General features: G+C 44.8%; 1 protein-coding gene across 1 annotated transcript in view; it reads left to right on the top strand.

Annotated features, from left to right (window-relative positions):
• kalrna (kalirin RhoGEF kinase a) overlaps positions 1–14,753 on the top strand; it is a 329,205-nt gene that overhangs the window by 248,854 nt on the left and 65,598 nt on the right. The window contains exons 19-24 of the mRNA XM_063213586.1: positions 2,953–3,171; positions 5,077–5,226; positions 6,898–7,012; positions 7,852–7,967; positions 8,918–9,040; positions 10,352–10,534. Coding sequence (XP_063069656.1) covers positions 2,953–3,171; positions 5,077–5,226; positions 6,898–7,012; positions 7,852–7,967; positions 8,918–9,040; positions 10,352–10,534 — 906 coding nt within the window. The remainder of the gene's footprint in view (positions 1–2,952; positions 3,172–5,076; positions 5,227–6,897; positions 7,013–7,851; positions 7,968–8,917; positions 9,041–10,351; positions 10,535–14,753) is intronic.

Here is a 14,753-nt window from a genome sequence, read left to right as displayed (position 1 = left end):
CACCCCGTTACCACTCCTCCACCAACCAAATCCCCCCTCCCCCCACTGTAACCCCATTCTACCCCGCACCTTCCCCGCCTCTCCCCCCATGGTCCTGTACCCCCAGTTCTGTCTTTACCGCATGGGGCTCTGCTCGGCTGGCTGGGGCCCCCAGCTCTGGATCCCATTTGACTGCAGTGGAAATAAGCCCCCTTCCTTAAAGGGGCTATTAGCAAACTTTTATTAAATCAGTGTGCAGGATGTAGTCAGAGACCTCGTAATGCAATCACCGCTGTTTCCTCCCGCTGGGAGCCCCCAGATATGTGTGTTTTTTAACCCAGCCAAACCCCTTCGAGTGCTCGAATCGGCCTAAACCACCTTTTTTCGCTCTGTCTCTGTCTCCACTCTCTCCTCGTGCCATTGCCCAATAATGCCTCACATCACTCTTTCTCTGTCTGTCTGTCTTCCTATCTGTCTGTCCTATCTCTCAATTTACCAACTCCCCAAAGTAAGGACCAGTAGGGCACCGATAACGCAGATGGAACTTTAAGGGGATATTATGGCAAGTGCTAATTGTGGCGTCGTAATAGGATGCAGTTAGGGAGACAATTCCGTCAGAGGACTTGTGCCTCAGGACTGGACCGGTTCGGACAGAAGAAGAACCACCTGTGTCCAGTCAAAGCTGGTTAGCACTCCTGCTGTTTCCAGGTACCGTCTTGCTTGAGGTACCCTCAACCAGGTTTGCGGTTGAGTTTACTGACAGGCATTACACAAAGGATGCTGAATTGGTCCCAGAAGCGAATCCGGTCGTCCAGCAGAAAAACAGGATTGTTTTTGTAGAATATGAGGTCGAAAACAGGCAGTAAACACGTGTTTACGTGTCTGTGTCCGCTTACGGTCGCTCAACAGCATCTTCGTCATCCTGGCTCTTCTGGAAGCCATCTTCATCCGTTTTAGTGTGGAAATAACTTGGTAGTCGACTACTCAGACTTGCGGCGACTGTTTTTGGCCTCCTTGGACATCCTCTGGTGGGGCCCGCGTGCGGCTACGACCCGACGCTGTAAATCCTCGACGGGGTTTGGCAAGTGGAAGCACCGGGCGAAGTACTTTACCCCTGTCTGCACTGAATTCTGGGAGTTTGAAATCCGCTTGTAAACATGCATCCAGCGGCCATTAAAGGCTGATTTATTTTCCTCCCCCTCTCGTGCGTACGGCATCTCACGGCGCACAAAGAGGAAGTGAGTGGAGAGGAGAGCCAACAGAAAGAGTAGGCGAGCAGCCATTTGACCTCTGAACACCTAAATCAGTCACTCGGGAGAAAGAGAGAGAGAGAGAGAGAGAGAGAGAGAGAGAGAGAGAAAGAGAGAAAGATTGGGGGTAGAGACAGACAGACTAACTGATTGAGTGAAAGAGATGGGGTATTAGTTAATGGGGAGTGACAGAGAGAGAGAGAGAGAGAGAGAGAGAGAGAGAGAGAGAGAGAGAGAGAGAGAGAGAGAGAGAGAGAGAGAGAGAGAGAGATATGGGGGGGTAGACAGACAGACAGAGATAGATAGAGACAGAGAGACAGACTGATCTTGACAAGGTGACAGATATGGATGGCTTCGATATGCAGACGAGAATGCAAATGCGGAGGCGTTTATTCAGCTTGTTGACATTATCAGGAGCTTGGCAGGCCCGTGTTTTCTAATGAAATGTCAGCGAGTCCCCACATCCCTCTTCTGCTCCGCCGATCCGTCAGGACGGACGTCTTCTCGCCGAGAGTAGAATGGAGGAAGACAGTGATGCTTGTACAAGACAATTAGGTTGTCAGATACTTTCAAGGTGAAAAAGTGGATCGCACTCGGGTTCTTCTTTTAATTTTTTTATTATTTACATAGCAGCAGATGTGTAGACAAACGTTTCGGCTGTTGCCTTCGTCAGTGTCTCTACTGTGACACTGTGTCAGATACTTTCACAATTTGTAATTTGCTTTAAAACGCACAGTAAAACAGTGCAACGTACTGTACAGTATGCGATGGAAAAAGACTATGTGATTGAAAAGTCACACAAATACAGATTGTGTCAATGGATTCACTCATTATTATCAGACTTTATCACGGTAGGCTACATCTTGATATGTACTTCACACAAGCCTGCAAAGAGTGTGTGTATTCCCTGACAAAAAGCCAGAACCAAAAAAAACTGTCTGGATTTTAGCTGACATGTCTGGATTATAAACGTCAAAGAGTTCAGTTGCAGGGAAAACTTACTACGCAACTAAGCAACTACTTCCTTCTTTCATTTTTACCTACTGAATTTTACTTATATCCCAGTGCTTATCTACTTCTTTCTTCCTCTTTCCAAATTGTCTAGAACTATGACTGATGAACTATGACTGACTTTTTTTTTTTACTACGTTTTAGAGAATCTCATGACTGTCATGTAATCCCTCACTTGGAATTTTCTTTCACTTAAGACATGTAAAAGTTTTATCTTTGTTCGACATGTTTCGACGGTATTTCTTCCATCTTCATCAGAGGGTCAGTGGGATGTTGATGGCAGAAGAAAATCTCAAGTGTTGATTTAAAGGGGTATGCCACTATTTTGGGGCTTAATACAGTTAAAATTGCTGGCGAGGGTTTATAAAGGTGCTAAAGTGTCTTATTTTTCATGTAAGCCGTTGTCTTGCTTTAAGACAAGTTAAAAGAGGGAGCATGTCACTAAGCTAGTGAAAGTCAATGGATCCGTGTAGCATGCGCTACACAGATCCATTGACTTTCACTAGCTTAGCTACATACTCCCTCTTTTAACTTGTCTTAAAGCAAGACAATGCTTAACATGAGAAATAAGACACTTTACCACCTTTATAAACCGCAGCCAACGATTTTAACTGTATTAAGCCCCCAAATAGTGGCATACCCCTTTAAACAGTTAGACATAATGAACGTTATACTGCATATACCTAATCCCTCTATTCCCCTCCCTCATTAGTCGCTGTTCCACGCCAACTCGCTGCAGAAGACGCACCAGAGCGCGCTGCAGGTGCAGCAGAAAGCGGAGCTGATGATGCAGGCGGGCCACTACGACCCCGATGCCATCCGCGGCTGTGCCGAGAAGGTGGCCGTGCACTGGCAGCAGCTCATGCTCAAGATGGAGGACCGCCTCAAGCTCGTCAACGCCTCCGTGGCCTTCTACAAGACCTCCGAACAGGTGAGACAAGAGAGACTGGTGGTGTGATAAAAGTGTGCGCGTGTGCGCGTGTGTGTGTGTGTGTGTGTGTGTGTGTGTGTGTGTGTGTGTGTGTGTGTGTGTGTGTGTGTGTGTGTGTGTGTGTGTGTTTGTGGCTTTCTACAAGTACAAGACCCTCGAGCAGGTGTGTGACATGTAAGGGTGGGCCGTGTGTCTGTGAGAGAGAGAGAGAGAGAAAGAGAGAGAGAGAGAGAGAGAGAGAGAGAGAGAGAGAGAGAGAGAGAGAGAGAGAGAGAGAGAGAGAGAGAGAGAGAGAGAGAGAGAGAGAGAGTTTTGACTTAAACCCTTTATAAGACCTCTGAGAAAGTGACACGCACACATCATATGCCCCCTAGTGGCCCACAGGTTTAAAGTTTTTTCACATTATTTCAGATCAGTGAAATATTAGTTGGTAATAATACACTACAGAAAGCTATTTTTGTAATGTGTACAACCATCCCTTCGGTCAATAGTCTTGCCCTTGAGATGCATAAAAATGCACACATGCAAGTTCTTCACACAGTTGTGAAATTCATGTCAGGCTTGAATAAAAAATGGCAGTGACAGCACAACACAAGAAGTACATTTATGTAGCTGCCTGCTGCTTTATATAGGTTGCTAATACTGCAAGTTTGGTTGGTGAAACTGCATTGTACATTTACTCTACGTATATACCATATCATATGTATTTTGAGTGTAAAAGACATGCTGTTCTCTCTGGGCCAGTTGAATCTGGACCTGGAATGCTAAATGTCAAGTCTTCAAACGTCTCCTAATCCCAGTAGCCATACAATGTACAGTCCAGATGACATACTTTTGCCTTCAGCCAGACAGCCAAACAAGAGCCAGGCATACAGACAGACAGATACTGTAGACAGACAGACAGACAGACAGACAGACAGACAGACAGACAGACGGACGGACGGACAGACAGAAAGACAGACTCACACATCCAGACAGCATGACGAGAGCCAGGCATACAGACAGACAGATACTGTAGACAGACAGACAGACAGAATCACACATCCAGACAGCCTGACAAGACCCAGGCATGCAGACAGACATACTGCAGACAGATAGACAGACAGACAGACAGACACAGACAGAATCACATAGTCAGATAGACAGACGGATGGGATAGACAGTCCAACAGATAGACAGACAGACAGAATCATACAGCCAGACAGACAGACAGATGGGATAAACAGACCGCCAGACAGACAGACTGACAGATGAACACCTGGTACAGATGGACAAACAGACAGACAAGCCTCTCAGCAGCTGTTTTGGTATCATCCTGATGCCCCCCCCCCCCCCCCATGTGACAAAAAAGAAAAAAGTACCAAATAAAAAGTAACACCAAAACACGTTGCTGAGGTGGGGGGGACGAAGAAGCTGTGTATTGAATGTGAGCGTGTGAATGTGTTGTGTGATATAACGTATTGTCTTGTATTGTCTGTACGGTCCAGATTTAAAGGGGGCTCTGTTAGAAAAAACAGGCCACATATCAAGAGGCATTCCCCATGAGTGAATAATTACTACCTCCACCAAGGAGGTTATGCTTTCGGTTGCGTTGGTTAGTTTGTCTGTTTGTCAGCAAGATAACTCAAAAAGTTCTGAACGGATTTTGATGAAACTTTGTGGAGTTGTGGGACATGACAAAAGGAACAAGTGATTACATTTTGGTGGCAATCTGGATTATCCACGGATTTTTAAAAGATTTTTCAGCACTGCGGGATAGGGCAAATTTTGACATTCCAAAAAAAACAAGGCAGAAAGACTTGGGAAAAAAAATAGGATGTAATCAAATGTTCTATCAAACCACTCTCTGAGTGCATTGTAGTTAGATAAATAAACTGTGCCCATATGCCATGTGTGTTCCCTCAGGTGTGCAGCGTGCTGGAGAGCCTGGAGCAGGAGTATCGGCGTGATGAGGACTGGTGCGGCGGCCACGACAAGCTGGGCCCACAGGCCGAGTCCGACCACGTCGTACCCCTCATCAGCAAACACCTGGAGCAGAAGGAGGCCTTCCTCAAGGTGAGCCACCTTACCTCTGCTCCTCTGTTTCTGGTGATGTCTCCTGCGACACTGTTGCCCCTCCTCCGATGGAAGGAACAAAGAAGAAACTGTGGAATCAAGCATCAAGTGCAGGCCTGCTCCGATGGCTTCTTGCCTCCTACTCCATAGTCCAGGGGTTCCCAACCTTTTTCAACTTGGGGCCCACTCGAAATTGTCAAAAATGTTCGGGGCCCACCTCTGACCCAATAGAGAATAAAGCTCAAATAAATCAACAGCAACACACACCAAACTATGATTATTATTTTTGGAAAATTATTTCAAGGCCCACTTGGAATACCTTCAGGGCCCACCAGTGGGCCCCGGCCCATAGGTTGGGAACCACTTCCATAGTCATTCCCTCACCTTTTTGTTTACGGAAATATCCACAAGGACATTGAGCATCAAGGCATGAGGCTAGAGGACAAAGGAAGCAACTGAGGATAGATAGTAAGATGCAGACACTATTGTCGCTGTTGGTCTCTGGCTGTCTGTCTGTCTGTCTGTCTCCAGCCCTGTCACCAGCTACCCCCCCCCCCACACACACACACACACACACACACACCCCTGCTCCACCCCTCTTTATCTATCTATCTATCTATCTATCTATCTATCTATCTATCTATCTATCTATCTATCTATCTATCTATCTATCTATCTATCTATCTATCTATCTATCTATCTATCTATCTATCTATCTATCTATCTACTGTATCTATCTATCTATCCCTCCGTCCCCCACTCTGTCTTTTGTCTCTGTGACATAGAGAGCTTAGCACAGACAGGGTTGAAGTGGAGGTCAGTAATAAAGCATCCTTCGTTGAAGAGGTGGTCTACTGTCTGGGCTTGTAAAATCAAGGATGGAGGAAAAGTTCTCAGTGTGCCAAACTCCTACATGAAGTCACCGTCTCGCTGGCTGAACCACGGAGCCAATACTGAGGCACAGCTACTGGGGATAAGTGGAATTCAATGCTCATGATGCGCACAAAGATGTTGATTAACGATGACAAATGACTTACTTTGGGGGACTTTAGCAATGTGTGAGTACAGTAGCAAACTCACAATTGAAATCATTTGACAAATGAGATTATTTAAGCGTTTATAATATACGTGATGCCATAATTCTGTGTTTTTATGGTCTATTGCCGGCCTAAGCTGATCTCTTCATCAGTTATTCTTTACGAGGATGGCTCAAGGCCGCATCCTGCACGGTTACAGAGTCTGTCTTTCATGCTAGGCTTGATTTAGGGAACATATGGGCCCTTACGTACTGTATGTCTGATGCGCTGCCCATAGCCGTGGCCCCTCAAGCACCAGGCTGTCAAGAAGTGCTCACTCACCACTTGTTTCCTTTGTTCTTTGGGCTTTTTATGCCTCAATTTGAGATTGGACAGGACAGGAAAGTAGTGGGGGAGAAAGATAGGGGAGGATCTGCAAACGACCTTGGGATGGAATCGAATCTGGGTCTCCGGTGTAACAGTATGGTTCCTTTGCCGTTTTAGGCCCCCACACCAATTATGCCATTGCAAAAACAAATACTTAAATGAAGTCCCACCCAGTGCAATAGATTTAGGTAAGTCATCAGTGCAAAAAGAGATACAGATGGAGAGATGGCTAAACAGGATGTGTTATTCTTTGTTGCATGTACACCAGGCCTGCACCTTGGCCCGCCGGAACGCAGAGGTCTTCCTCAAGTACATCCACAGGAACAACGTGAGCATGCCGGGGCCTACCAGTCACGCCCGAGCACCGGAGCAACAGGTCAAAGGTTAGTGAAAAAAGCAATGGGAGGTCGCGAGAGGTCAACTCTCTCTCAGTTTATGTGTGGGACCTCTAGGGATGTTGCCTTTGTTGTTGTTTACTCTATTTCTTGTTTATTTTCTTGGAGCTGTTTGGGTTTTTTTCTGCTGTGTTTACATGTACAAGAAACGGTGGCATCTGTTCCCTGTTTATTGCCCTCTCTTGCCTTTTCCCTTTCTGTTTCTGTTATGTCATGCATTGCATCTAAGAAGCTGCTTCCACGTAGCCTACTATTTTTGAAAATGCATTGATTTTGGCCTTCCGTCTCAACGTAGCCAGAGTTTTCAAATCCGCAAATCAAAAATCCGTCTTTAAAAATATCCCATTTAGGGGGCTAAAACGCACTTGTTACAATGGAGTTTTTATTTTTATCCTCATGTTGCATTTCCACCTAAACAGGAGAAAAAATATCCATATTTAAAAATAGCAGGCTACGTGGAAACAGCACCTAACACTGTTATTTTACTTTGAACTCGTTCGCCTTGAATTCTCTTGTTGCCTGTGATGGTCATTTGCCGCCTGTGTGTTGTTGTGATGGCCTCTGCAGCATGGCCGTAACTACCATTGAGGACACAGAGGTCATGTCCTCTGTATTTTTTTTTTCAGTAATATAAAATGTATCTATGATGAAAATTTATATATGATCAACAATGATAAATTCGGTCTGTATACTCCGGTCTGTATATTTATCCTCAAGTGATTAATGAAAACAAACTTAACAGTTTGTGTTTGGAGCATTCTAAATGTATAATATGCGGTATTTGACCTCGGTATTTGAAAACGTCTGGTTACGGCTCTGCTCTGCAGCCATCCTGAACGAGCTGCTTCAGAGGGAGAACCGCGTGTTACACTTCTGGACGCTGAAGAAGAGGCGCCTGGACCAGTGTCAGCAGTACGTGGTGTTTGAGCGCAGCACCAAACAGGTGAGTGGCAGGGCCGGATTGTCCATAAGGGCCTGCGGCACAGTGCCCAGGGGCACCAACCATTTTTGACTAGTATGGGGGCACCACAAAGACACAAACTCAACAAACATTGTTTGTAAAGGGGGCCCCAGTGAGGCACAGTGCCCAGGGGCACCACATTGGTTTAATACGGTCCTGGTGAGTGGGACCCAGATGGACCGCTTATACCAGTGCTTCTCAACATTTTTTAGGCGAGGCACCCTTTCAATTCATGAAAAATGACAAGGCACCCTAATCCAACAAGCCGTAACATGGCATCTCATCGGATACCACACAAGCTTAGAAAAGTAACACATTTGGAGACGTCACACGACCTTCGTTCGAAGTTGCAGCTGACTGGGGCGACCTATATTTACTTTATTGTGTGTAAATAGCATATGAAAGATTCCACTGACATTAACTCATCAATTTAGACAAATATGTATTTTACATAATTTATTTATCAGCCACGTTTCCCCGGCACCCCAGGGTGCCCCGGCACCCCTGTTTAGAAACACTGGCTTATACTACGAGTATCACTCACCATAACATTTGACCGCTAAGAATTTCCGCCAGCCCACTCTTTTCTTCATCTTTTGTCTGTTGATTTGAAGAACCCTTTACCCAAATATTAAATAATTACAAAGTGGACAATGTTACATATCTTTGGGGTTATTGTCAAAGGGACACCAACAGACAGACGGAATTCAAATTAAAATAATTATGCCCCATTCATTTTTTGAAACAGGACTTGGCTCATTTTTAATTGTAAATGCTGATACTTTTACACCCATGGTCGGTCAGATGACTGTAATAATTGGTGCAAATGGGACTGAAATCTCCTGTCTATGACCGACAATACAGATAGTATTAGCCTTAAAGTGAGATGTGAAAATCTTGAAAATATGCATGTGTCTCTCAATCTCCTCCAGGCGCTTGACTGGATCCAGGAGAGCGGAGAGTACTTCCTGACTACCCACAATACCCCTGCTGACACGCCGCAGAGGAATCAAGAACTGCTCAAGGAGTACGAGGAATTCCGAATATCCGCCAAGGTACTGTACATGGAGCCTTGAGCCCAAATATCCCCTCTCTTCTGCTCTCCTCTCCTCTCCTCTCCTCTCCTCTCCTCTCCTCTCCTCTCCTCTCCTCTCCTCTCTGCTTCTCTCTTCTCCTCTGTCCACCTCTCCTCCTCCCCTCTCTTCTGCTCTCCTCTTTTCTCCTCTCCTCTCCTCTCCTCTCCTCTCTTCTCCTCTCTTCTCCTCTCTTCTCCTCTCCTCTCCTCTCCTCTCCTCCCCTCTCCTCTCCTCTCCTCTCCTCTCCTCTGTTCTCTTCTCTCCTCTCCTCTCCTCTCTCTTCTCCTCTCTCCTCTCCTCTTCTCCTCTCCTCTCCTCTCCTCTCCTCTCCTCCTCTCCTCTCTTCTCCTCTCCTCTCCTCTCCTCTCCTCTCATCACTCCCTTCCTATCCTCTCCCCACTCCTGTCCTGTCCTCTCCTCTCCTCTCCTCTCCTCTCCTCTCCTCTCCTGTCCTCTTCTCTCCTCTCCTCTCATCTCCTCCTCTCCTCTCCTCTCCTCCTCTCCTGTCCTCTCCTCTCCCCTCCTCTCCTCTCCTCTCCTCTCCTCTCCTCTCCTCTCTTCTCCTCTCCTCTCCGCTTCTCTCCTCTCCTCATCTCCTCTCCTCATCTCCTGTCCTCTCCTCTCTTCTCCTCTCCTCTCCTGTCCTCTCCTCTCCTCTCCTCTCCTCTCCTCCTCCCCTGCTACTGTTCGGAAGTGTTACGCACTCACCTCTTGCTCATGCTCACTCAGGCCTCACGCCACCTCCAGCTCCACTTGTGATCGATATCTGTGCTGTGATGTGGGCTGGCTGATGTGTCAGCCCTGGCTGGCTGTAAGCGCTGGGTGATCTCATCCATTACAGCGGCTCAGTTAACAGGCCAAGGTTAGGAGGCTGACCTGCAGGATAGCACTGCACTTTCTCAAGGCAGGAGGGAGCATGCACTGCAGGATAGGGATTATGAAGACACACATGCATACTAACGCACACACGCATGCACGCACGAATGCGCGCGCGCACACACACAAACTGGACCACAGACAGCTTTGAGCAGGCCCAGGACAAAATCAACTAAAAGGGCCCCCGACCCAATACATATGATGTAATGAGTACCCAATTCTGGGCCCCCCTTTCTCCCTGGGCCCGGGAAAGCTGACCCTTTTGTTGACTACACACACACACTACACACACCACTGTTAAACGCAGTCACACACACATGCTATACTGTATGTCAGGAAACATATTACCGTACCTGACATGGTCAGTAATAACCTCTCCGCTGCTCCTCCTGTATATTTATGGTGTGCCCACAGCAAACCAAGGACAAGGTGAAGCTGCTGATCCAGCTGGCGGACAGCTTCGTGGAGAAGGGCCACGTGCACGTGACCGAGCTGAAGAAGTGGGTGAGCACGGTGGACAGGCGTTACCGGGACTTCTCCCTGCGCATGGGGAAGTACCGCGGCAGCCTGGAGGAGGCCCTGGGCATCAACGCAGAGGTCAGAGGTCACACACACACATATATAGATTAGAGGTGCACCGAAATGAAAATTTGTGTCCGAAACCGAAACCGAATAATAATTAATCACTTGGGCGAATACCGAAACAGAAACAGAATATTACAATTCAATCAAAAGTTATCAAAAGTTTGGTTTTTCACTATTTATAAATATCGGTTAAATCTACGGTTTACAATAAATGTTTTGACATGTTTTTGAAAGAAAATAATTGTGTATTTGAAGTCCTCAAATGTTAGAGTAGAACTGAAATTAGTTTCATTAACGCCCATTTTCAATTCATTTTCTATTCGGCCTCTGATTCGGCCACTCAATTGGCTTTCGTCTGAAAACCGAATTGTTGGTGCACCTCATATATAGATAGTAGGGATGTGCGGTTCTGGAAAAAATGCGTATCACGGTTTTCTTAATGAAAATTGATATCACGGTTCTCTGCACAGTTTTTTTGATAAGCTGTGATTTCCCCCCAAATCTCACTTAATGTCTCTGAAGAGAAGGCTGAAATTAAATTTAAATGAAATGTTTGTCATGACTCATGATTCATCCATGACAAGTGGGTTCATCATGTTTCACTCTCACCTCTCGTTAGCATGATTAGGTTCTAATGGCAATTATTTTCATTAGTTCAATCAACTTCTTACCTTGTGTTGTCATCCCTAAGTGGAAAAGCAACAGTGGACTTGTAGTGACGTATGACACGAAGTATGAAGTTCACGCACGTAGTAGGAAGTGTGATGCGGCTCATGTTGGAACAAAAAAAATTAAAAAAACTTCTCTCATCAAAAAGTGAACCTTGTGTAGGGGAAAACCGTTATCACGTTTTTTAACGGTATACCGCCCAGCCCTAACAGATAGACACACAAAAACATATGGTTAGAAATATTAATACATATACATACAATATTAATAAATATACAGTACATATATGAATATTAACACATGTACATGTACATGTACACATACAGTACACTAAATATACATGGGCATCAACGCGGAGGTGAGAGGTCACACACACACACACACACACATACCCACACACACATGTAGACAGACTCACAAACACATGCATACGCTTAGAAATATTAATAATAAATACAGTGCCCTCCATAATTATTGGCACCCCTGGTTGAGATGTGTTTTTTAGCTTCCAATTATTTATTTTTTTTCTAAATAATATGGGACCTTAATGGAAAAAAAGAGAAAAATCCAACCTTCAATACAAGTGCATTTATTCAGTGGGGAAAAAATCCCACATAAAGAAATAATTATTTGACATCAAATAATGTGTGTCACAATTATTAGCACCCCTGGTGTTAATATTTTGTACAACCCCCTTTTGCCAACAAAACAGCACCTAATCTTCTCCTATAATGTTTCACAAGATGGGAAAAGACAGAAAGAGGGATCTTCAGCCATTCCTCTTTGCAGAATCTCTCTAAATCATCCAGAGACCTGGGTCCTCTCCTCTGTACTCTCCTCTTCAGCTCACCCCACAGGTTCTCAATGGGGTTGAGGTCAGGGGACTGAGATGGCCATGGGAGGAGCTTGATTTTGTGTCTGGTGAACAATTTCTGTGTAGATTTGGCCATATGTTTAGGGTCATTGTCTTGCTGAAAGACCCAGTGACAACCCAGCTTCAGCTTTCGGGCAGAGGGCAACAGATTTTGATTTAAAATGTCCTGGTATTTCAAAGCATTCATGATGCCATGCACCCTAACAAGGTTCCCAGGGCCTTTGGAAGCGAAACAGCCCCACAGCATCACTGACCCACCCCCATACTTCACAGTGGGTATGAGGTGCTTTTCAGCATGCGCATCTTTCGTGGTACGCCAGACCCACTTAGAGTGTTTGTTGCCAAAAAGCTCAATCTTGGTCTCATCTGACCAAAGCACACGGTCCCAGTTGAAGCTCCAATACCGCTTGGCGAACTCCAGACGCTTGCGTTTATGATTGTGAGTGAGGAAAGGTTTTCTCCGTGCATGCCTCCCAAACAGCTTGTTGGCGTGTAGACAGCGCCTGATGGTTGATTTGGAGACTTTGTGACCCCAGGATGCTACCATTTGTTGTAATTCTGTAACAGTGAGCTTTGGAGATCTTTTGATTTCTCTTACCATCCTCCTCACTGTGCGTGGTGGCAAAATAAACTTGGGTCCTCGTCCAGGCTTGTTTACCACTGTTCCAGTTGTTTTGAACTTCTTAATTATTCCTCTCACAGTGGATATGGGCAGCTGCAGTTGAGTGGCAATCTTCTTGTAGCCTCTGCCTGACCTGTGAAGGTCGACGCACATCTGCCTCACTTGTATGCTGTGTTCCTTTGTCTTTCCCATGTTTAAGAGTGGATAAGAGAAATGGCCTCGGTGTCACGTCATATTTATACCCCAGGGAAACAGGAAGTGATGAATTACTAATTAAATGTTCCTACATACTCTGGTAAACTTTGTAAACTACTGTAGAAATGACAGAAATGCTTCAATTATATTTATTTCCTGGGAATTGTTAAGGGTGCCAATAATTGTGGAACAGGTGATTTAATGAAAAATAATTATTTTTCAGTCAGGGATTTTTTTATTTTCTTACAATTCATTTGAGTTGAAGGCTACATTTTCCTACAATTTTCAGTGTGACAGTATTCTTCTGCAATAAACACTGAATTTATTTTAAGGCTTTTAACACATCTCAACCAGGGGTGCCAATAATTATGGAGGGCACTGTAGATACATATATGAATATTAACACATGTACATGTAAACATACAGTACACTAAATATACATGGACATCAACGTGGAGGTGAGAGGTCAAACACACACACACACACACGTATACAGACTCACAAACACATGCATACGTTTAGATATATTAATAAATATGCAGGTACTGTACATATGCTGTATGACATATATGGATATTAACACATGTACATGTACACATACAGTACACTAAATATACATGGGCATCAACGTGGAGGCGAGAGATCACACACACATGTAGACAGTCACAAACACATGCATATGCTTAGAAATATTAATAATAAATAGATACATATATGAATAGTAACACATGTACATGTACACATACAGTACACTGAATATACATGTGCATCAATGCGGAGGTGAGAGGTCAAACAGACATATAGACAGATACATATATGATTATTAACACATATACAGTACACTACATATGCACGTACATGTACACGCACAGTGGCACACACATGCACGCACGCATCGGCCACATAGAAGAAAGAGAGAGAGAGAGAGAGAGAGAGAGCGCGAGAGAGAGAGAGAGATACACACATACATTCAGGGCTGTACTGGGACCACAAACCGGCCCGGGCATTTTGACTTAGGCCAGCCTTTCACTACCACCCCACCCATGCTACAGCCACGATGGGCTCAGGTCACTGGATATATAAACTTTATTACAGGCTCAGGGCCCACATTGGACACATTACAATACACACATCAACAATACAATAAAAATACACATACAATAAAAGGAAGCTAGTGAAGGCATTCATGCCAGTGTTCCCAGATAGTAGACATATATCTTACAGAGCTACGACTTGGATCAACCAATTGAGCGATAAGCTCATTTTTTGCACAATCAAGCCTTCTCATGAACTTAAAGGTAAGATTTCTTAACAGTGCCATAAAAGTAGTCAGACAAAACTTGCAGAATAACCCACTTGCTCTAGTACTCCTTGGTTTCTGTAGGAGAATCCTAAGACATATATTAAGGATGCACTGATGGATAGCAATGGGCTGCCTCATCTAAATTGTGGGCCGGTCTCTACAGGGAACAAACAAAAAAACTAAATCATCAGCCATAGAGGACTGTCGGCCCACCGGGAAAATGCCCCGAATGCCACAGTCCAGTCCAGCATAGATTTGTGATGTAACCCCACTGCAGAACCTTCAATCCATCCCCATGTATTTGTTAGAGCCATGACTCAGCTCTTTTTTAAATTAGGAACGACTCTTTAGCCTGCTAGCCTGGTTAAGGTCTTCATGTGGTGGACTAATCTGTCTTACTTTGATTATGGTGTCAGGTGATTTTAAAAAAACATGCACCGGGTTGTAGATTTTGAAGTCAGGCTGTTCATCATCGCAGTCAATAGCTGTACAGAAAACATATTCACACATATAGTACATAAACACTATGTGTAATTGACTGTGGTGCTGAGTTGAATTCTAAATGTAA

The sequence above is a fragment of the Engraulis encrasicolus genome, chromosome 13 (genome assembly GCF_034702125.1).
Source record: "Engraulis encrasicolus isolate BLACKSEA-1 chromosome 13, IST_EnEncr_1.0, whole genome shotgun sequence".
Lineage (NCBI taxonomy): Eukaryota > Metazoa > Chordata > Actinopteri > Clupeiformes > Engraulidae > Engraulis > Engraulis encrasicolus.
Note: the sequence above shows the minus strand (reverse complement) of the source record. Positions and strands in the feature narration are given on the sequence as shown.